This window comes from Myxocyprinus asiaticus, chromosome 24, assembly GCF_019703515.2.
Source record: "Myxocyprinus asiaticus isolate MX2 ecotype Aquarium Trade chromosome 24, UBuf_Myxa_2, whole genome shotgun sequence".
Taxonomy (NCBI): domain Eukaryota; kingdom Metazoa; phylum Chordata; class Actinopteri; order Cypriniformes; family Catostomidae; genus Myxocyprinus; species Myxocyprinus asiaticus.
In genome coordinates, this window is record NC_059367.1 from 7,641,043 (window position 1) to 7,664,551 (window position 23,509).

The 23,509-nt window shown below is 36.6% G+C and overlaps 1 protein-coding gene across 2 annotated transcripts in view; it reads left to right on the forward strand.

Annotated features, from left to right (window-relative positions):
• The window catches only part of LOC127415029 (potassium voltage-gated channel subfamily D member 1-like), a 115,750-nt gene that overhangs the window by 13,916 nt on the left and 78,325 nt on the right, over positions 1-23,509 (forward strand). Inside the window, exons 1-2 of one of the 2 annotated variants that reach the window (XM_051653494.1) lie at positions 103-262; positions 1,582-3,430. In XM_051653494.1, coding sequence (XP_051509454.1) covers positions 2,316-3,430 — 1,115 coding nt within the window. In that variant the 5' untranslated portion in view covers positions 103-262; positions 1,582-2,315. Of the gene's footprint in view, positions 1-102; positions 263-1,581; positions 3,431-23,509 lie in introns of those variants that run through there. The other variant, XM_051653495.1, reaches the window with a different exon arrangement.

The following is a 23,509-nucleotide window of genomic DNA, read 5'->3' on the forward strand; positions in this document are numbered from 1 at the left end:
TTAAGCAAGCAAATGAGTGAGAGTGAAAGAGAGCGAGGCAGCGCACGAATGCAACAGAGCAGCGGAGGAGATGAGAAAGAGAGAGAGAGAGGCAAGGAGGACTAGGCGTTACGGTCGCTCCTTCTGAAGCTGCATGCGATATGCCAGGACAGCTGCAGAGAGAGTGCTGTTTTTGTTCCTTTTTTTCCCTTTCTTTAAACAGGTTTTGGACACATTGGATTCTTCATCCATTTATCCATCTCTCACGTAGCTCTGCTCAGAGGTAACTAAGATCTTTCAAGATAAATCATTACTTATAAGAGAAAGCAGCCTGCTCCTTGCTTGTAACTTCGTTACAGAGTGGAATGACTTTTTAATGTCATTTTATGTACATCTTACATTGATTTAAAGAGCTACTTTAGAGACATGCATTTTAGGAGATGCAAGAAAGATATACTCTTGCACAGCTTCAGAGCTCTATACGAAATGTGTTTTAATCTTAAATAATACAAGAATAAGTTGCATAATGTGTTTTATTGCAGAACTGCTTTAGTGGGTAAACTAAATCTAACACATTAACTGAATTTACAGTTCTTCATCTGTGTGTGTTCTTGTGTATGGTTCAGGAGGTATAGAATAATGCGTTATTGATTTTTGATGCATGTTGCATGTTCTGGTTTTTGATGCAACATAATGCATGTTGTATATGCATTATGTTGAGGCTGGGATGGGTCACCTGTCCTCTGATATGACCCTTAAGGGCAGATGTGTAGTATTGTGGTGTCCCTCTTTAAAAAAAAAAAAATATATATATATATATTTTGTATCTTATTGGGAGGTTATTCATTCATAAATTTAGATGCAACAAGAAGTTGCATTTGCTTAGAACTGGGGAAGCAAATTATTTGATTAATTGATTGATCACCTGAAAGCAAATAAATAGCTAATTAACTAAATAATTAATAATTATGTTTTTCTGAATGGAAATGTGTTTTTGATTGATTTTTATCTGTATTGCATTCATTTGTCACATCTCTCTCTCTCTCTCTCTCTCTCTCTCTCTCTCTCTCTCTCTCTCTTTATATGTGTATATATATATATATATATATATATATATATATATATATATGTATATATATATGTGTGTGTGTGTGTGTGTGTGTGTGTGTGTGTAAATAGATAGATAGATAGATAGGTTGTTTATAGATATTTGTGATTGGTCTCAATGCATGCTGTGTTCTAAACTGATTTGTGTAATGGCACATTTTTTTCTTTGTATTGTATTCATATGGCACATTTTGCTATGCAAGAAAGCATTTTTCATTATTTATATTTACTGAATAAATATGTAAATCTCAATGCATGTTGTATTTTAAATTGATTCCTGTATTGGCACATCTTTTTTTGTAGTTAGTGCAAAGCGCACATGATTTTCTCTTGAAGTTGTTTATGAGAAATATTATAAACTGACTTTCAGGCTTGTTTATTTTAACAGTCTCTGACACAATACATGTGGGACAAGAAACTTTACTATGGCCCAGACTTCCCTCGAACGTCAGAAGTGTGTTTGATCTAAAATTTTGTTGTGTTGTTTCATGACAGGTGCATGAAGGAACGGCCATACAAGAAATCAAGGCGCTTATGATACTGAGAGCTCTTTCCAAAAGTGTCCTCTGAAACTGAGTAGCTACTTAAAGCTTGAAGAGAGGAAAGAAAAAGCGATGGATAAATCTTATAATCAAACTAGGAAAGCAGCACAAAAAGAGGAAAATCAAGAATGAACACAACAGAGGAAAAGTAGTCTTTTGCTAACTTCAGAAAGCATCATCACAGATGATTACAAATTGGAAACGGCACAGTACTGCAACAAATCAGTATTTTCTGGCAAAGCCTGCTAGCAATGGCCAAGAGCATTAACCCTTTAGATGGCTGAACTGTTTCTTTGAACAGCCAGAGTCTGCCGACAAAAAGTTTAGCAGTGAATTGGCTAATTTTCATGGGTAATTTTGGAATAATTTTTAGTACATGGACAGCCAGTTTACCTGAGATTCAATGGCTTCGACACTTTGAGTTCTTCAAATTTTGTAGACCCTTTCATTGATGATGAAAACATTACCTCACAGAATTCCTTCCTAGCAAAATAAATGCATTGACAAGCTGAAGGACTCATTTCAACTAACCAGTCTGGGTGCTCAGGCCCTTAGCTCAGATGACTAGTTTGGAAATACCTGTTCTTCTTAGTCTAAAAAGTTTTAGAAAAACAACTCAGGGCTGATTGGCATTCTCCATTTTTGGTGTATTTGTTGCAGTCACAAAGTTTAGCCACCGAAATAAAGATGGCTGCTGGAGTGGCAACATGGCTGCCCTTTGCCAGGGCGGCAGCGGTTGGTTGGCTTCCTCTGGCGAAGAAAACCATGCCCAAGCCGCCCCTGGACAAAAAGAGCCGCAATGATGAAATTCTTTTTGTCAACGTAAGCGGGCTTCGCTTCCAGACATGGAAAAACACACTGGACCGCTATCCCGACACCCTGCTAGGCAGCTCGGAAAAGGAATTTTTCTTCAACGAGGACACTCAGGAATATTTTTTTGATAGGGACCCAGAGATGTTCCGCCAAATATTGAATTTCTACCGTACGGGCAAGTTGCACTACCCTCGGCAAGAGTGCATTCAGGCCTTCGACGAGGAGCTGGCGTTTTACGGCATCGTGCCAGACATTATCGGCGACTGCTGCATGGAAGAGTACAGGGACCGAAAGAAGGAAAACCAGGAACGTTTGGCGGAGGACACTGAAGCGGAGATGGCAACAGATACGCCTTTACCACCAGACAGCACATCTCGGGAGCGTTTGTGGCGAGCTTTTGAAAACCCCCACACAAGCACCATGGCTCTCGTTTTCTACTACGTCACGGGTTTCTTCATTGCCGTCTCGGTCATTGCAAACGTAGTAGAGACCGTTCCCTGTCGGCCCCTTAAAGGCAGCAAGCGAGACTTGCCTTGCGGCGAGAAGTTCTCTTTAGCATTTTTCTGCATGGACACAGCATGTGTGCTCATCTTCACGTTTGAGTACCTAATGAGGCTTTTCGCCGCACCCAGTCGTTGCAAATTCATGCGTTCGGTCATGAGCGTAATTGACGTTGTCGCTATCATGCCCTACTATATCGGCTTGGTCATGCCCGAGAACGAGGACGTGAGCGGAGCCTTCGTAACCTTGAGGGTCTTCCGCGTCTTCCGAATCTTTAAGTTCTCACGTCACTCTCAAGGCTTACGGATCCTGGGTTATACTCTTAAGAGCTGTGCTTCCGAACTGGGCTTCCTCCTTTTCTCGCTCACTATGGCCATCATCATATTTGCCACCGTCATGTTCTACGCCGAGAAAGGCACCAAGGGAACGAACTTCACCAGCATTCCGGCCTCCTTCTGGTACACGATTGTCACCATGACAACACTTGGGTAAGTCCATTCCTTTTTTACTGTATCTGCAGCTTGATTTTTAGAATGGGTTTTATGTACACAGAAATGTTTTCTGTGCCTGGCGAGCCTGCAATGAAATGTGAGGCGGTTCCGTGGAAGTATTTAAAGACCTAAGGAAGGAGCAGATGAGATCCATTAAGAACTTTCTGGAAAGTCCCATGTGATCCAAGCCACTTACAGCTTCATTCCTCATTTATGATGCTGAGTGTTCTTATATTCCACTGAAACTTTTGCTGCTAAGAATGAGTTTGAATATGAAAAGAGGCTATAGTATTAATGTTCTGGCAATTACGTATGAGGCCTTTCTGCTTTCTATACAATTGAAGCCCATCGAACATTAGGGTTTCCAACTTCTCATCCTTCTTAGGCATTTTGGCGCTTCAGTAAGAAACACAATGCCCTCACTACAGAATGTTTCACCACCTACTGTAAATATGGGACTATAGGCAGGACATCTTCATTTCAGCCAAAATAAGGGACATCCCAGAAAAAATAGGACAGTTGTCAAGCTTTTGAACATTGGTTTGTTCATTATGTCAGCATGAGTTTTTAGATTTATAAAGAGACAGCACACAAGATTTTTTTTACTCTTTTGAAGCTTAAATTAATTCATAAATCACATACTAAATGTGCTATTTTACAATATGTGTATATATATATATATATATTTTTTTTTTTTTAAATGTTGCAAACTGGGTAATTAACTTTTTTTGCTTAACTTTTTTGTGAATGCCTAATTTTACCAGCCATTTAGATTTTTCTAACCCATTTCATTAGGTGTCTGCAACTACTATGTACTTGAGCATTTTATACAATGTACTTATTATGTACATATGTGTTGTTGCATTATACTTACATTTAAAGTTCCTGCATTTAATTACATCTGTAGTTGCATTATTAACCTTACCTCTAACCCTAACCCTACCCCAACCCCAACCCTTGCCCTAAACCCTTATCCTAAACCCTAACTCTGCCCCTAAACCTACCCGTACTTCAACCTCAGAAGCAGCAAATGTGAATCTTGTGAGAATTGTGCAGAACAACATGTAGTAACACAATAAGCACATTGTATTGTATGTACGTATTTAATGTTAGTTCATAGGTGTTAAAGACATCTAATATAAAGTGGGACAGATTTTTCTAATTCAAATATATAAAATATCTTACTATATTTTTTAAATCTAACAAACATCCAAAGACTTCTCTAACAGGCATTCACACTGTCCCCAGCCTTGAAAATGGACTCATATCTCCTTTTGTTCCACTTTAGTCTATTCACATGGTTGTTTTGGAACGCAGTGTACAGTGTGCAGTGGCATTTCTTGTCAAATCATGCATGTGCTAGTTAGGTTTTAAGGTTGAGATGCTGTCACACAATCTTGAATTATGTGCCATAAAGTATCTGTTGTTTTCAGAGTGACATCTGAGGCATAAACTAGAATTATACATCTTTTAGACAAATTCTCCTCTTTTATATATCTCTATAGTGAGTCATTTGCTCATAAACTCTGAGCTCTGAATGAATTATGCACTATTTCTGCAGTCTTAATGGAATAGTTCACCCAAAAATGCTATCCCAGATGTGTATAATGATGAAGATTTTTCTCACTGGAGACATATGGGTTATTTTTATGCTGCTTTTTGGAGCTTTAACATTTTGGTCACCATGCACTTGCATTGTATGGACCTACAAAGCTGATATGTTCCTCTAAAAATCTTCATTTATGTTCTGTAGAAGAAAGAAAGTCATATCTGTGATGGCATGAGGATGAGTAAATTATGAGAGAAAGGTGTCTGTGAGTGTGTGAGTGTGTGTGTGTGTGTGTGTGTGGTGGGGGGGGGGGGGGGTGGCAGGCTTCTGTCAAATCTAGAACCGCTCTGGGCTCATGCTGCTCTGTCCATGAAGCCATCTACAGAGCCATAGAGGTGCATTAGCGGAGGTTGTGACTCCACCTGTCTGTTTGATGCCATTAATCCAGATACTTCAGATGACCGCGGTACAAAGGCATACCAACACATATAATGGAGAACTTGTATATTCCAAGTCTAAATAAATGTGTTTATGCAACAAGGAACTTGACAATAGATTTCATTTATATGACTGATAAACTCCCCCCATTTGTGACCTAATGCCACCCTCTCAACTAATTTGCTCTCAGCACCCCCTGGCATCCTTTGAATGCCCCTGTTGAGAACCCCTGCTTTAAGACATGTCTATGGCCACTGGTTTGCTGTTGGGCTGTAAGGAAACCAGACTAGTCAGTGCCCATGTTTCCCTAATTCACTGATATAGTATAATCCCTAAGAGTACTGAATGAAGAATGGGACGTTTTGTCACTATGCTTGGAAGGAGAGGATGAGGAGGATAGATGAAGCTTAGTCATGTTTTAGTGTATGTGTTCATCTTTTTCCTGAAACATTTGGCTGTTTTGCAAAATATCTGAATGTGGTCCTATTTTCTTATGTTGTTGTTGGGTAGAAAACACCCACACATATGTTTGTGCTGCAATGAGAATAATTCTGATTTCACAGAGTATTGTGATGCAGATTACAACAGAGGAGAAATAGGCTGTGTCCGTACAGTAATGTCATACTACCATACTACTCATGCTATTTTTGCAGTATGCGGCATGTTTATCGTGCACAGTATGCTAATTTTCACAATTTTCATTTTTGGGTGAACTACCCATTTAAGAAACTTTTACACAAAATTGAATAAAAATTCAATGTTTTTTTAAATTTTTTTATTTGGCAAATGGTATCTGAATTAAACATATTAAACATCAATATAGCGAGGTCATGTGACCACAATGCATCATTCTACAGTTTAAAATTTGGTTGTTGCATTCTGCATACCATCTCACATACTGTTTTTAAAAAGTAGCAGGCAGTATACAGTATATACTGCACAGTATGCAGTAAGCAGTATGCTATTATTCCATTGAGAACATAGCCCATTCATATTCAATTTCAGAACTCAGTCAAAGAAAAAAAAAAACAGTCATTTTAAATAAAGAATCATCTCGATCCATCTTGTTTCTCACTGATACCCACATCCGATCTTTGAGTACATAGATTTGAAGTGCTAACGGTCTCATTCTTTCGCAAAATCCCCAAATTCATGAAAAAAATCCAAGCAATGGTGTGTGCATTTTGTGCAACATCATATATGTAGATCTTTGGAAGTTTTGGAATGGTGTTGGCCTTTAGACATTTACGGAATGGATTGGATATCAGATTCACATAAGTGTTAATGACCGCAATCTATTTCTTAACTGGAATCTTAGTCTTGCCCATGCATTATGTACATTTAGAAGAATAGCAACATATTAGTCATAATATTTCACCTTATTGTGCAAATGTCAGGAGCTGAGTATTAAAACTCTTGTATTCTAAAGCAATACATCATCCTGCTTACATGATAGTCATGCCGAATGCACACTCAATCACACATGGTACTGTATATATGACCTGCAATCTGGTTTTCAATAATTTTTTGATGTATTAATATGCACATATAAGACATTAAAAAAAATCAAAAAGTGGTTTCTACAGGGATGTTGATCATGGGAAGATGAAGATTATAGTATCTAAGCAGAAACACTTATCCAGAAGTCTAATGTTTTTTTTTTTTTTTTTTTTAATACAAGGAAGACCGGGGCTAGTTGTCATACTTTTCCCTCCAGTGAATATAGGTTTATATTAAAAAGTCAGTTTCTGTTTAGGCACATCCTCAAAGTCTTGGCTACAAAAAAGCTATTAAACATTTTCACCGTTATTGCCTGGAAAAAAAGGTACAGTTCATTGAATACATGTTGACCTTTTGTGTTGACCCAGCAGCGAAGCATGTTCTCACACTATAAGGGGTAAGTTGTCAATGAATGTATAAACTGAATAAATTCATATATTTTTGTGTGTGTTTGTGTTCCTAAAGACACAGCTCACAGATCACCACATGCATTAATGTTTTAGCCCAGGGTTGACTGGCCGCTTACACGTTTGATGGTAGCCGGATAAACGTTCTCCTTTAGTCTTACTGTGCAAAAAAGGAATGTGTCAAGTAATGCGTGCCAATCAAAAGGAGCAAAGACTCTTTTTTTTCTTTTTTTTTCAGTAAGTGAACGGTTCGATTGACAGTCATTTAGTCAGTCTGTGGCAGCAGCTGAGTGGAATTCACATTAATAGGACTTAATATCCAACTTTTTGCCTTCCCTCCTTTGACCTTGACAGGGCAGCATTTCGAGCAGGAGTTGCTGAATTAAGATGTCTGCTTTTTTCCATTTGGATACTGTTAAATGTTTAATGCACTCTCCAAGTTATTATTTAATACAACACAGGAGTAAGCAGGATACTGTGGCCCAATTTAAGAAATTACAGAATCTGCATTCTAACAATGTGATCTTGGCAGGAGTACTTAAAGTTACACTCAGTGTTTGTTTCTCGTTAAAAAGTTTAAGCCCTAAAGTAATGAATAGTACTTTTGAAAAATGGATTCAAAACCATGTACAGATGAAGATTCCAGGCATATCAGTATTATCAGGTTGTTTAATTTTACAGGTTGTGTTCACATGACCAGTGAAACACTACTTTGTAATGCAGTAATCATGGCTGACTGCCAATAGCATATTTCTACAATGGCATCAGTAACTAAAATCATGGTAATACCATGGTATTCTTGGAAGCAACTTTGAGTATCATATAAATACCAGGCAATTTCATTTGAACATTTACTGTATATTTGAACCATTTTTTGTTGTTGTTGCTCAGAATGCATATTATAGATCCAAACATTTACATTTGTTTTATAGCCTTGAATTTAAATATTGTGTGAAGGAGAACTCTGGGCAAGATTTTTTTGGGAACAGTTTTTTTTCGAAAATAAATAAATACAAGAAATATAATGTGGCCTTTCATCTGATAAATCAAAAAAATAATTAATAAATAAATAGAAATAAAACCTGGAAATTTCAAGGCCTGGAAAAGTCTGAGAGTTTATTAAACATTTAAGAAGTCATGGAAATTTTTGAGTTTTGCTCAGCTGTAAAATAATTCATCTGTAAGAATTGAGTCAACAGTCTGGTTCCGGAGGTAAAAATCCCAGTCATTTATTCCATAGGGGAATAGAATAGATTATTAATGTACATATAAAGACAGACCTACCATGGAATAAAAACAATTATGTCCAGTACATGCTTTGTAACAAACTTCATTTCTAGATATTATCACAAGTTACGCATTGGATATATACATGTACTGTATTTAGGCATTATAAAAAACTATTATTTGTCAAATTGTAGCATTTTTTCTAAACCACTTATGTTGAAGTGTCAGATTTTGCAATGATGCTCCAATATGCTGTCAGACTTGATCATGCAGCCATAGTCAAATCTGATTGTGATACAAAGAAATGACAGAGTAATTATTTTGTTACCTGTCATTTATTTCAAACATCAAACATCAAAATTCAAGCATGAACTTTGTCACACAGGGGTCAGACTCAGACTTCGACCTGTGTGGTATGTTGAGTATATATAGACAGGTTTGTCTACACTTGTAAGGGCCAAATGTCCTCATCAGTGTAAATAACTAAATAAATAAAAGCTCTTAATTGGGTCAGATGATGTTGATCTTCAAATCTAGTGATGTGCACGTTCAGTCAATTGAGGTCTATGATAGACCACTAATATAATCAAACAAACCTGTATGTGTGGGTGTGTTTTCTGCATTGTGGATGTTTTATAGTCTCACCCCTTCATTCATGTGTGGTTGTGTTCTGCATTGTGTCTGATTTATTGATTTTTATTTGACAAATAAAAAAAAGTCTCTGTATTTATTTCCTATTCATTTCCTGTGGCTGGTCAATTTTGACCCAAAACACCACAAGTGTCGCTATTTTTTTTAAAAAACCACTTAGACTTAGTGAATCAAGTCCAGATTTGTGTGTGTGTTTAGATAGCTAATGGAGGAAGTCACCAAGTCTTGTACCTCTCAAGGGATACCATTTTTATTAAAGAAACAAAATCTAAATGGGTCAAAAATGACCTAAACACCACATGAGGGTTAAAAGTGGAATTTCTGGTGAAGAACTACACTACCCATGATCCTGAGGGGGAAAATCCACCAATCAGAGAGTCGCTGCAAACAAACCGTGGCAAAAGAGCTACGTAGCGACCATTCGCTTGCATGACGCACTGTGAATGACGCAACCGAGTCGGTCTCCCTACACTCTTAAACTACAAATATATTTGAACATATCTGAATATTTTGCAATATACTTCAAATATATTGATTCTATACATTAATCAACAACTTCAAATCAGTAGTTATCAATCCATCGTTTTAATTTGATTCCATTATTTGCAATGCTTCATGAGATTGTAGTTCATTCCCTTATTAAAGACAGTAAGTATACAGACTTGTACCTTTGTCTTTTTGTCCAGTTTTCAAATACTTTTTGCTTCAAATCAAAGTTTCCAACTGTATATTCTTTGCTTCAAATCAAAGTTCACACATGCAGTGACTTTATCGTTTGATGTTGCTTGTCCATGTACTGTGTACATGTACCAAGTCGATAGTTGGTGCTCCTACTGCTGTCACTGTAGCATTATGTTGGACTGCATATCTGGCCATATCTTTTGAAAATTTGATCACAGATTAGATGTATTACTGGTAAAAGTAAGATGTTCTAATTTGACAACTAATTTGTTTTCTTGTCGCTAAAAAATAACATTTAGCAGGGGAAAGTGTTTTTAAATAAACTACAGCAGTGTTCAGTGCATTAAATCATAAACAAGATGAACGATCTATCAATGTACGAATCAAACTCACTCAGACTGCCGACAGTTTCTGGAACATCAGTCTAATTTGACAAAGAATACATTTTCTTGTCCCAAAAAATGAACATTCTGCAATGGAGAGTGTTTTTATTTGAACTGCAGAAGTGCTCATTGCATCATATCAAAAACAAGATGAACGATCTATTAATATATAAATCAAACAATTGCTTTTCCACGCATCTTTTTTATTATATGCATGTATGTGGTTACAGACAAATCATATTGGCACCTATCTATCACTCTGACCTTCTGAATACTAGTACACATGTCCAAGGGCGGACTGGGACTAAAAAGTGGCCCTGGACTTTCTGGCCCAGAGCGGCCCACCAAACCTGGCCCGCAACACACCACACCATATCACACCGGCTCATTGATTAGATTTTCCGGCTCAATTTTAAATATTTGTGTTAAAAAACAAAAAAAACAAAAACATTCTAATGACTGCTAGTCATGACACAGTGCAAAAATTGTCATAAGTTTCAAACATATAAAACCACTGTAAATGTGATGAGTGGATTTTTTTTTAGAGAAAGCACTAAAATAAGCACTTTATAGCTCAGACAAATAACATGTCTGAAAACTTTTCCCCCAACATACAGATGTTAGGTTAAAATGTACATAAAAGTATAAGGGAAGGTGTGTATTTTAGGTGCTGTGACAAGTCAGCATTTCTTCAAAGTTTTTAAAGATCTTAATCACCTTTCAACTTGTTTCTAGAAGTGCAAATAAACCATTGTCTTAGTTAATATAAGGTTGTGGAAACAACAAGTATAATAATAATATATTACATATGTATATAGAGCTATACAAGATCATAAAATGTTCTTTAAAATAGTTAGATGAAGAAAGTGTCACACAGAAGGACACTGATGACAATGGTTAAAATTTAATGTCAGTTACTCACATAACTATGTGTAAATGTTTATACATACATACATATATATATATATATATATATATATATACAAATCAATGAAAACAAAGTCAGCCAGAATATGTACATAAATAAATATAAACAAATATAAATATATGTAAAACAAAAGAAACATACCTCTTAAAGTGTAGAACTTTGCAGATATTTTGCAGATTAATTGCTCATATTTTCACTCTATGTGAGTTTTTTGCGTCTTTATATCTGCAGTGTTTTAATTCCTTCCCCAGATTTTTCTTGAGAAAAAGTGAAAAGCCCTATGCTTTGACAAGCACTGTTTCTGATATCCTTTAAACAAAGTAAACCTCAAAGACTCAAATAGCCACTAAGTAATATTTTTCATGACTTATTTTCCGCATTTTTATCAGGTGTGAGGATTATTCAGCAAGCGCACTTCAGCTCCCTGCGGTGTGAATACATTATGCAAATGACTATGTTCTGTTCATAGCTTTACTGCTTGCAGATTTTATATATGCTGCTGTTATTGTATTTGTTGTAATTTGCAGTTATTTGTCATATTGTGATTATTCACAGCTCATCTTATACTTAATATGTTGTCTTTGGTTGTCACCATTATTGTGATTTGTATGTCAAATAATCAGATCCATGTGAGACAAAGAGTTACTGCACTCATATGGAAATTTGCAATGTTAAAAAAAGTAATCTCAAAATAAAAGTCATATCAGTTTTATAAAATAAAAGCCATTGTATTGGCTTTTCCTTACAAAGTTTTTTGAAAACTCACTCTGTAATGTGGTCTGCATGGGCATGTTGGATCCCAGATCAGCCGTCTATATCACCTGTAGGACGGACCGGTACTTGCACAGCACTGCGCCGGCTCAAATTACCCAGCAGCCCACTGGGAAAACACACGGTGCTCCCGACGGCTAGTCTGCCCCTGCACATGTCAGATGTCTAAGATTATCGGATCAGAGACTCTTGATGGTCCCTAATTCCAGATTAAAGTCGAGGGGTGATAGCGTGCTTTTGCTATAGCAGGCCCGAAATTGTGGAACAGTCTACCGCTATCTCTTAGAATCATTTTGACCTCCCGGCCCAGTGAGAAAAGTCCAGAAACTCACGATGACCAATCCATATATATATATATATATATATATATATATATATATATATATATATATATATATATATATATATATATACAGGTACATCTCAATAAATTAGAATGTCGTGGAAAAGTTCATTTATTTCAGTAATTCAACTCAAATTGTGAAACTCGTGTATTAAATAAATTCAATGCACACGGACTGAAGTAGTTTAAGTCTTTGGTTCTTTTAATTGTGATGATTTTGGCTCACATTTAACAAAAACCCACCAATTCACTATCTCAACAAATTAGAATATGGTGACATGCCAATCAGCTAATCAACTCAAAACACCTCCAAAGGTTTCCTGAGCCTTCAAAATGGTCTGTCAGTTTGGTTCACTAGGCTACACAATCATGGGGAAGACTGCTGATCTGACAGTTGTCCAGAAGACAATCATTGACACCCTTCACAAGGAGGGTAAGCCACAAACATTCATTGCCAAAGAAGCTGGCTGTTCACAGAGTGCTGTATCCAAGCATGTTAACAGAAAGTTGAGTGGAAGGAAAAAGTGTGGAAGAAAAAGATGCACAACCAACCGAGAGAACCGCAGCCTTATGATTGTCAAGCAAAATCGATTCAAGAATTTGGGTGAACTTCACAAGGAATGGACTGAGGCTGGGGTCAAGGCATCAAGAGCCACCACACACAGACATGTCAAGGAATTTGGCTACAGTTGTCGTATTCCTCTTGTCAAGCCACTCCTGAACCACAGACAACGTCAGAGGCGTCTTACCTGGGCTAAGGAGAAGAAGAACTGGACTGCTGCCCAGTGGTCCAAATTCCTCTTTTCAGATGAGAGCAAGTTTTGTATTTCATTTGGAAACCAAGGTCCTAGAGTCTGGAGGAAGGGTGGAGAAGCTCATAGCTCAAGTTGCTTGAAGTCCAGTGTTAAGTTTCCACAGTCTGTGATGATTTGGGGTGCAATGTCATCTGCTGGTGTTGGTCCATTGTGTTTTTTGAAAACCAAAGTCACTGCAGCCGTTTACCAAGAAATTTTGGAGCACTTCAGGCTTCCTTCTGCTGACCAGCTTTTTAAAGATGCTGATTTCATTTTCCAGCAGGATTTGGCACCTGCCCACACTGCCAAAAGCACCAAAAGTTGGTTAAATGACCATGGTGTTGGTGTGCTTGACTGGCCAGCAAACTCACCAGACCTGAACCCCATAGAGAATCTGTGGGGTATTGTCAAGAGGAAAATGAGAAACAAGAGACCAAAAAATGCAGATGAGCTGAAGGCCACTGTCAAAGAAACCTGGGCTTCCATACCACCTCAGCAGTGCCACAAACTGATCACCTCCATGCCACGCCGAATTGAGGCAGTAATTAAAGCAAAAGGAGCCCCTACCAAGTATTGAGTACATATACAGTAAATGAACATACTTTCCAGAAGGCCAACAATTCACTAAAAATGTTTTTTTATTGGTCTTATGATATATTCTAATTTTTTGAGATAGTGAATTGGTGGGTTTTTGTTAAATGTGAGCCAAAATCATCACAATTAAAAGAACCAAAGACTTAAACTACTTCAGTCTGTGTGCACTGAATTTATTTAATACACGAGTTTCACAATTTGAGTTGAATTACTGAAATAAATGAACTTTTCCACGACATTCTAATTTATTGAGATGCACCTGTATATATATATATATATATATATATATATATATATATATATATATATATATATATATATATATATAAGATTTAAAAAGCCAAAATTAAACAAATAAATGTCCTTTAAAATATTACAAAATTGCATATTTACAATATATTAAATCTTAAAATAACCCCCATAATGCTTCATTCCTGAAAGTTTCACTAGCCCATCTTTGTCTTTCAATCAAAGAGGATCAAAGAAAGAGCTAGTTACAAAAAAGCAAGCCGCATTTTTAACCATTTAAGTTCTTTTTAATGTGTCACGGTGTCTAAGAAACACAGCGCACCTGCAAAATGTATAATTGGGCTTGCCTAGAAGTTCTAAATTCATTACGCTGGCATTGCCTAAGTGGCATGTGAGAGGAGGTTAAAAATTATTTAGAATATTGCCATTCAAACTTTATGGTTTCCTAAATAATGAAACACATTTTCGTATTGCTATTAGCCTATTTACCATCCAGCTGCTTAAAGATAAGCACTGTGTTTCAAATGGAATAAATCCCCTCCAAAGGGCACTTTGAAGGGAGAACAACCATGATAGTCATGCTGTAAGATTGCTTCAGACATAATTTCCAATTAAAATGACCTTAAAAGTGAGTTTCTAATGACCCTAATTTTTTAGTCCTATAAATGAGGTTGTCTGTTGTTTGTTATAACAATTTCAATGTGTCGACAATTACTTCAGTCAGTGGCTCATAGCATGGATCGATCTATTCTATTTATGAGCAACACCCATATATAAATCAATACTAATAAATACTACTACTACTACTACTACTACTACTACTAATAGATATATTAGATATCTATGGTGAAACCTATGTTCAGTGGGCCGCAAGAATCCTGAAATTTCCGGTAAAATATTGTCTCCAAATCCAACCCTTATCATAGCTCAGAACTATTTTATAAAGTACTTTATGAAATCCCTATGGAAAAAAAAATTAATAGGAAAAATACTTCTGGAAACAAGACAGATGAAAAGGGGGCGGGCACTTTTGCACTCTATTGCTCTTTGTGAGTGCAATCTAAATGGAAAAGTCTTTTTTGCGAATTTGTTGATCAAAAGGTGTTGAAACACTGGAAAGATTAATCGATTATCATCACAGCTCTACGCTGTATCATGGTACTACAAGAGTACCTTGGTTCTTTTTTTTTTTTACTTCTTTGTCTGTTATAGTAACAACTCAATAACAGATCTGCTGTTCAGAATGATTTCAGTTTGAGACTAAGTTTAATCTTTTCCTTTACAAGAGGACAAAACTTGTTGTCCCACAGCGTCATTGTGCCTCTCTAGAGTCCACACCCACCATCTGCATTTAGCTTAGATAAGCATCTAGTGGGAAAAGCATCGTCCTTGAACAATGCAAGACCCAGGGGACCTCACAGCAGCCGCGCTAAGCGCTAATGTCTGGGACAGAAACCACTCAACTTATCACTTCATTGAAGCTGTCAGGCTCCTTGATGGGACTGAGGCTGTTATTTTATTATTTATTTTTCCCTCCTCAGACTGATGACCTGTCAGAATTATGTACTAGTGATGTAATAGGTCCTGGTCTCGGTTCACGTCACATAATTCATCTCATGCTAGAGAGAGCGAGCGCCACATACTTTTTCCTTTTTTTGGTCTGTAAAGGTCTGCCGTGACTGGCTGGAGCATTTCACAGTGGTACAAGAGAACAGAGATTTGAATTCAGGTGTGGACTTGGAGTTCAGGAAAAAGATTCAGAATTCCTCTTTCAAAATCATTATCTTACTAAGATAATATTGTTATATTATATTTATATTACATTATAAATATCTTAACACCTTAAACCCACTGAACACCTTAACTAAACGTTGAAACTAATATGCATTACTTTTGAAGCAAAATTGCATAAGATATTACACCTTGTTTATAGAGAACAGTGAAAATAAATATTGAGGTTAGTTTTATATTAAAACAAGAAAAAAATTTTTTTTCCTAAGTCTAATTTTCTTTTTCTTACCCCATTGGCACAAAACTTTGTTAGATTTCTCTGAAAACAAGATGTGAATTTTGCTTCTCATGTACATGTATCATGTTTTAAGGATGTTGAGATGTATTCACTGGAAAACAAGACAAAAATACTAACAACTTTTTTTGTTGTTGTTGTTTTTTTTGTTTAGAGCTGTCAAAATTAACATGTTAGTGCATGGGATTAATTAAAAAAAGATTTACGTGTTAATTTTTGTTAATCTCGATTAACACATTTATTGTTAATAAAGCATAACTTAACAGCATAAACACTGGTTGAAGGGCGGAACCTTTGCGATGTGTCCACCCGGAGTCATTACATTGACGGAGACACCACAAACACACACAACAGTGATTCCGTTTCAGTGAAAAATTAAGGAGAATGGATTCTCTTAATGCTTTTTGCTGTATAAAACAAGCCCAAATGGGACTTTTGAGTATTTTTCAACTTATGTAAAGTGCAATTTAATTACCGTAGATGCACGTCAAGTCTTAACTATTACAAAAATATAGAATGAGACGTTTTGTGTAGAGTTCAAAGCGGCGCTTGATGCTGGCACTGACGCCCTGACGCGAATCATGACCGTGGCTTCACGACTGCCTAAGCAAAGTGGGTAGCCTCAGTCTGCTGACTGATTAATATTGTGGAGGATGACAGTTCTTGAGATTTCATGCCCATTTGCAATGAATGTGCAACCAATGGGGGGACTAGTTCTTTTAATTGTTTTGTTTTCCTTCCTAAAAAGGAAATAAATGCATTTTGAATGGAAGAGAGTATATATACAGTCAAAAATCAGCACTTTCTAAATCTGAGATTAATCGCGATTAACTATAGGAAATTATGCGATTAATCGCGATTAAAAAAATATATCGACTGACAGCACTAGTTTTTTTGCATTGTTTTCAGTAAGGCTTTAAAAGGTGTTCAGAAGAAAGAGAGATTTGTTTACATTCAGTCATAACATAGGGGTCAGAGGACACTTTCTCTTGTGCGATTACATTTTTTATGGACTACCTTGTGGATTACGTTTATGGTGCTTTTTTGACATTTTCTAAGCTTGACAGCCTCAGTTCCCATTCACTTTTGTATGGGAAAAGAGCACAATGAATATTCCACCTGACATCTCCTTTTGTGTTCCACAGAAGAAAAAAGTCTTACGAGTATTAGATTTGGTAAATGATGACAGAACTTTCATTTTTGGGTAAACTATTTCTTTAATTTCATCACTTCTAAGATAAGTCTGTCGACCTTTTCGATTTGACAGTTTGCACATTGTGTGTATTATAATTTAGTGTGTTGTCACATATTCACATATTAATATATGTTTAAGCGATTTACTCTACCATTAAATTAAATCAGATGAACCTCCTCCTTGCAGATGAATCGTAATTCATCTGAGGTTGTATGAAGCCAATATTATCATCTGTCTGTGATCTTCCCATCTGTAATTACTGTATGGTGTGGCTGCCTGGTGTCTGAAGCTGCTTGACTCTGAGAGATTGCTCTTAAAAGCACAAGCTGTTTCTTAAAGCTTCTGCCAGACACCAATTTCACCACACTTCCTGATAGTGTTGAAGAAGAGATCAAGGTTAGATGTTGTAAGCGTTTAATGGCAGATTCTGGTGTGTGTGTGTGTGTGTGTGTGTGGTTTCTGTATAACTGTGTAAAAAAATTAGTAGTTTTAGGCCATTTTGCCACTTTAGCTTAAAGATACAGTTGACAAGGAGCTCCTGTCCACATTAATACCCGGTTTCACTTGAAAATATGACACATTATAGAAGGAAAATGGGTTGCGAACAGTGTTTCATGTTGACTTTAATGCAACCTGGTCTCCTAAAGTCACGTTACTATACCTTCATTTTTTGAAAAAATATTTTCACTTGCCTCACTGTATGTATCGGGGCACTTTCCTGGTGAAATGAACACTAGAGGTGCTACAACAAAAATTACTTATATTCACTTTCACACAAATCACAGTAAAACGGCAGATTATCAGTTCATTAATACTTTCCGCCCTGTTCCTAACACAATGCCATCTTATGAAATCAAAACACTTGTACTGCACGACTTGTAAGTGGATACATGTTGACATTTGCATTACCATACCAACTACATTTACAAGCTTGTTCAGAATGTGACGATGCAACGGACCAGGACACAAGTCCTAAAGAGCATGCGAGTATACAAGTAAGCCGCAAGTCTTATAGAAGCACCACAAAGTTACATGGTTGCTTCAGCAATTGTGTTTTTCATGTCACATTTGCTTTTTAAGACACTATCCAGTGCCGGTACCACCACATTTGGCACCCTAGGCGAGACCCTCCAGTCACTTCCAGTTTATTTTTTATTTATTTTTATTTCCAAAACAGCACCAAATCATTCATTTCTGTTGATTTTAGAGCATTTTTTGAGCATTTTCTTTAGTAGCCTACATTTATTGTATAGCATTAATAAAACTATGGACTAAAAACCTTTTCACATTATACAGCACAAGATGAAGTTTAGCAGTTATTTTTTTCAAAAGCCTGCTGTGGCAGTATCATGGTACAGTGATGGTACAGTATGGTAAAACATTGGTATTTTTATAATATATCATGTTTTTTTATATGGTAGGCTACTCCAAGGAACATGTTCAATAAACATGGTATTGGCTTGGAAATTTTGGGTACTTTTAAGTGCTTTCATGTAATGTTAGTATTTTGATTCACTTTTATTTCAAAAATGTCTTTACCTGCAATAGGCAATCGTTCACAGACTGCACTCGCAGATGACGACTGAATGCAGCTGCAGGTTTTATTTCAGTGAATTGTAAGTAAATATGGAGTGATGGTGGCGTAGTGGACTAAAGCACTGATCTTGTAAGCAGAAGGTTGTTGGTTCAATCCCCACAGCCACCACCATTGTGTCCTTGAGCAAGGCACTTAACTCCAGGTTGCTCCAAGGGGATTGTTCCTGTAATAAGGGCACTGTAAGTCACTTTGTATAAAAGTGTCTGCCAAATGCATAAATGTAAATATCCACTTCATTAAGCATTGTTTTTGTCTTCTGTCTAAAGCATCCCATTACCGTTTTACTGCGTGACAAAGCGCTTCAGATGATTCAGCCCGCATGTTAGACAAATTCATTGAGAAGAACCGACTCAAAAGAGTGATTATTTCACGTATTTTGGGCCAGTGCACGAGCCCACGCTCTTGAAACTATGGCTGTGTTCACAATGGCATACTATCCATACTCCGCTCACTGTTTTTGCCAAACACAGATATAACATGAAACAGTAAGTGTAGTATGGTAGTAAGGCATTTAGTACACGGTCTATATATTCACTGGGGGGCACCACAACAGGTTATCGGAATACACAGGGCGCATTTTGTCAACAAAAATTGCACACATGCTAAAATTGGCTCTGTAGATTGGTGCCCCCAAAGCGATGATGCCTTAAGCGCTCGCCTATGTCGCCTAATGGGTTGACCGGCCCTGACACTATCGTTTAGGTTTAAGGTAGAGGGTAACATTTAACTCGCTTTTAGCACCACATAGTGGACATTTTGAACCACGTAATATCATTTAGCAACAATGTCACCACAGTCACTTAATTTTCATGAGATCAGGCTGCTTTAATGACTTACTGAGAAAATGGAGGATACCATCAATTGTAGTGATAGTTTTAGTTGTGCTCTTGTAATCTGTTTGTCTGTGAGTCATAGAGGACTCAAATGGAGTTGAATCATGCCCTGTAGTTCGCACTCACACTAGCATCTCGCCGGCTCCCTGGGGTTGGACTTTAACAGGCGATTCATAAACTTACGAGGAAAAGAGATCACAACTGCATTTGCCACAGATAAAGGGATTTGTTGAAGTCTAAAGTTGAGTCACTCAGTGCCATATGGTGGATTAGAGTGAAAACTCGGCTGTATCCCACAATAGTTATTTCACTTTTCATTCAGGTGTTAAAAGGTAATGTGTGCCATTTTTGCAGCTTTTGAATCACCAAATGGTAATTTCTGGGACAGAAAATTAGATGTCAAAAGGTCACACGCAAATATCCTATTTATCGTGTGAAGATAGCAGGGGTGACGACACAAATGCAAATATCCTAGGTCAATGGTCAGGATGAGGGAGGTATTTTAAATCTGCTTGACAGCGATAATAATCACGAGCCCCGGACAGGGCCTTGAGGCACTCCCATTAAAACTTGCATTGTGTCACAGTACAGTAATGAAACCTCAATGTAACCTCAAAGGGAGATTCTTTAAGGCCAGTGGCAGCCAATCATATTTTATCAAGGACAAAGTATGATGGAGAACTTTTTGAATGGTAATGGAGTCATAGATTTATAGCCGAACGTAACACTCTGAAGGTAAGCTCAGGGGTAAGAGATCCAACTCTGAATGTACAAGGTTATTATCTTCAAATTTCCTTGAAGGCAAGTCAGTTCACTCAGTAGCCAGCTTGGTAACACCCCTGGGCAGTTATTTTTTATGTACACTGTGATTTTGTTGTAAGTAAGTAAATAAAGCAGAAAAGATTTAGTACTTTTTACATTTAATAAGTAAATTCAAGTGTGAACTTAAAATGATTAAGTTTATATAAAATTATGCATTTGTACTCAATTCAAACATTTATAAATTAGAGCTCTAGCTGATAAGTAAATAGTATTTGAGACTTTTTTTGTTATATTTAAAAAGAGTACTCAATAATTGATCCTAATGTAGAAAAACATTTTTATTTTATTTTTTTGCAGATTTTAGTTAATTTTACTGTTAAAAATAAGTAAATTCTACTTGACGATGCTGATTATCTCAGCACGCAAGTTGACTTGACCAGTTAATGAGATTTATTTTCACTGCTGTTAATGTTGATTTTGTTGTCAAGTTTAGTAAATAGTTGTTTTGTGACATCTGAAGTTCATTTTCTACTCAAAATTACCCCTTCATGCAAAAAATTATCCTTTGATTGTTACTGATATTGTGAGTCTATGTGTGTGCGGATATGTCTCTTGCTCCTTGCAATTACAATGCAAGGTCATGTTGTCCTGTTGTACTGTGTTCAAAAACTTGCATACATCTACAGTAGACATTCTTCAGTGTTGGTAATAGGCAGTTCCTCTCTACTTGAATGAGGAAGGACCGAAGTCTCCAAAACCTTTTGTCGAGGTTACGTTTCAGTAATATATTTCAAATCAGCAATAAAATCTGACAGCAATGGTATCATACATTTTGCTTCCTAAGCTCAAATCTTTAAAAAATAAATAAATAAATAATAATTCTGCCTGGTCTAGCTATTGTGCATTCTAGAGTAAATAAACAGCCGATGCCGTTTTCAAACGTTTTCCTACAGATGGTGTGATAGATCACATCCAAAAATGAAAAGTCTTTCTTCACGTAAGTTTTTTGCAAACCTATATGACTTTCTTTATTTTGTGGAACATAAAATTATATCTTAAAGCATTACAATTTATCCCATTAATTTTCATACAATGGTCCCTGTATGTTATTTAGAGTAGGCACACTTCTGAATCTAGAGGCTGGTTGCAGAGGATGGTTCATCTCCGTGAAGCACTTTTTCTCCAGCTCTCCTGATACGACTTGGCCAACACGCACCCTCCTCCTATCCAAAAATAATTGTAGCTGCTCAGTCAGGTGGGCTTTGGCTCTGGTCCTTCTGTGTGTGTGAGCCTGACCCATTTACCGCCTTTGTGGAGAAAAATGACAAAGCTGACATCATTTCCTCTCCTGGAAGTCGCTTTCGGCTAAGTCCACACCTTTCCCATAGGAGCTCTCGGGGAAAGGGAAGACTGCCGCAGTGTTTAAAAACCCTGTACGAGACTTGTGTGTATAGGTGCTGTGAAAGTATCTAATACAGAATTATAATTTATATTTCCTTGGCTTTATCTTGCATGAAGAACAGTATATTATAGTTCAGAAAGCACTGCATCACTGTTGCTAAATGGAGAGTTTACCCAAAAACGAAACTTCTGTAATTATTACCTCACCCTCATGTTGTTCTAAACCCGTATGACTCGCTTTCTTCAGTGAGACACAAATGGAGATGTTCAGGATAATGTGCAGTCTCTGTCACCATTTACTTCACAGTGCATGAAAAAAAGATGCATTGAAAAGGAATGGTGACTGAGACTAACATTCTACCTAATATCTAATTTTGTGTTTAATGGAAGAAAGCAAGTCATTCAGGTTTGGAACAACATGAGGGTGAGTAAATGATTACAGAATTTTCATTAAAGGGATTTTGTTATTTTTCCCTTTAAAGAAATTATTAAACCTATGTGACGTTTCAGCCTATTTAATTTCTTCAACATATTTTTGATAGCTATACTGTAATGAAAATAATTTATAAAATAGAAAGAATAGAATAATAAAACAGAAAAGGAAAATTCTAAATTGAAAGTTGAAAAATTTTAATTTCAATGTTTCATACTCTTGGCAGCCAATAATTCATGGAAAAATATGGCTGGCACAAACCAATTTTATTTATTTAATTATTTATTTAAAAAAAAAAAATGTATGTAGTCTGGGTTGTATTTGTACCTTGCATTGTTTTGTTTATAGTTTGAGATTGCCCATGTTGGCATCTGCCTAATTTTACTAGATTCTACCAAGTTACAAATGAATTTGAGTCAGAGTTTCGTTGGAAGCACAGCCTTTGATGACGACAACAACAACAACAACAACAACAACAATAACAACAACAACAACAATAACAACATACTGTAAGACATGGGAAGTGTTTTCTCCCTACTTTTAAAAGTTGATAAGTCTACTTATTTTGAAGGCTGCATGTGTTGTGTGAAGGTGTGTATTATATGATGCCATCATAACCCTTGACTCTGTTTGCTCAAGTTTGAAAATGTCCCATAATGGTTTCCCAAATCTTGGACTCTACTTGTCGAAGTATGAAACAGATAATTGTCTCCCAGAGAGATGTTTTACAACTAGATATTATTCTTTCATCAAATAATTATAAACCTTTTTAAAAAAGCTGAACGTTTTAGGTTTAAAGTTCTAATTTATGGGAATTCAATGTATTTTTGCTTTTTAGTAGCATGTTTTTAGTGTAAAGCATCTGTTAATCACTTTTGACAGCAGGCAGCCATTCCGTAACACCCTAGAAACTGGACATGCCCTAGCAACCAAACGGAACACCCTAGCAACCATATAGCAACACTCATATCTCAGGACCAGAATGTCATAGAGACATGGGGTTGAGTTCTTTGACTTAGGCCATTAGGCAGAATCATATTGGATGGTAGATTTTATCCAAAAGGTTGAATTGTGTTCTCAAGACAAGGATAAATGTCATAAATTTCAGGTCGTGGAAGCTGTCACGTGTTTAATGTGTTGTAATTTTTAAAATGTATTAATAGACATGTTGGCCAAAAATGTTTTGAAACCCCATACAGTGTGACAACATGCCTCACAAATGTGTGTTAATTGAACTGAATTTTTTTCATTGTCAGTAACAGTGAAAATTTCCAATAGCTTTTCTGTAGTCAAAACTTTAAGGTATGTACTTAC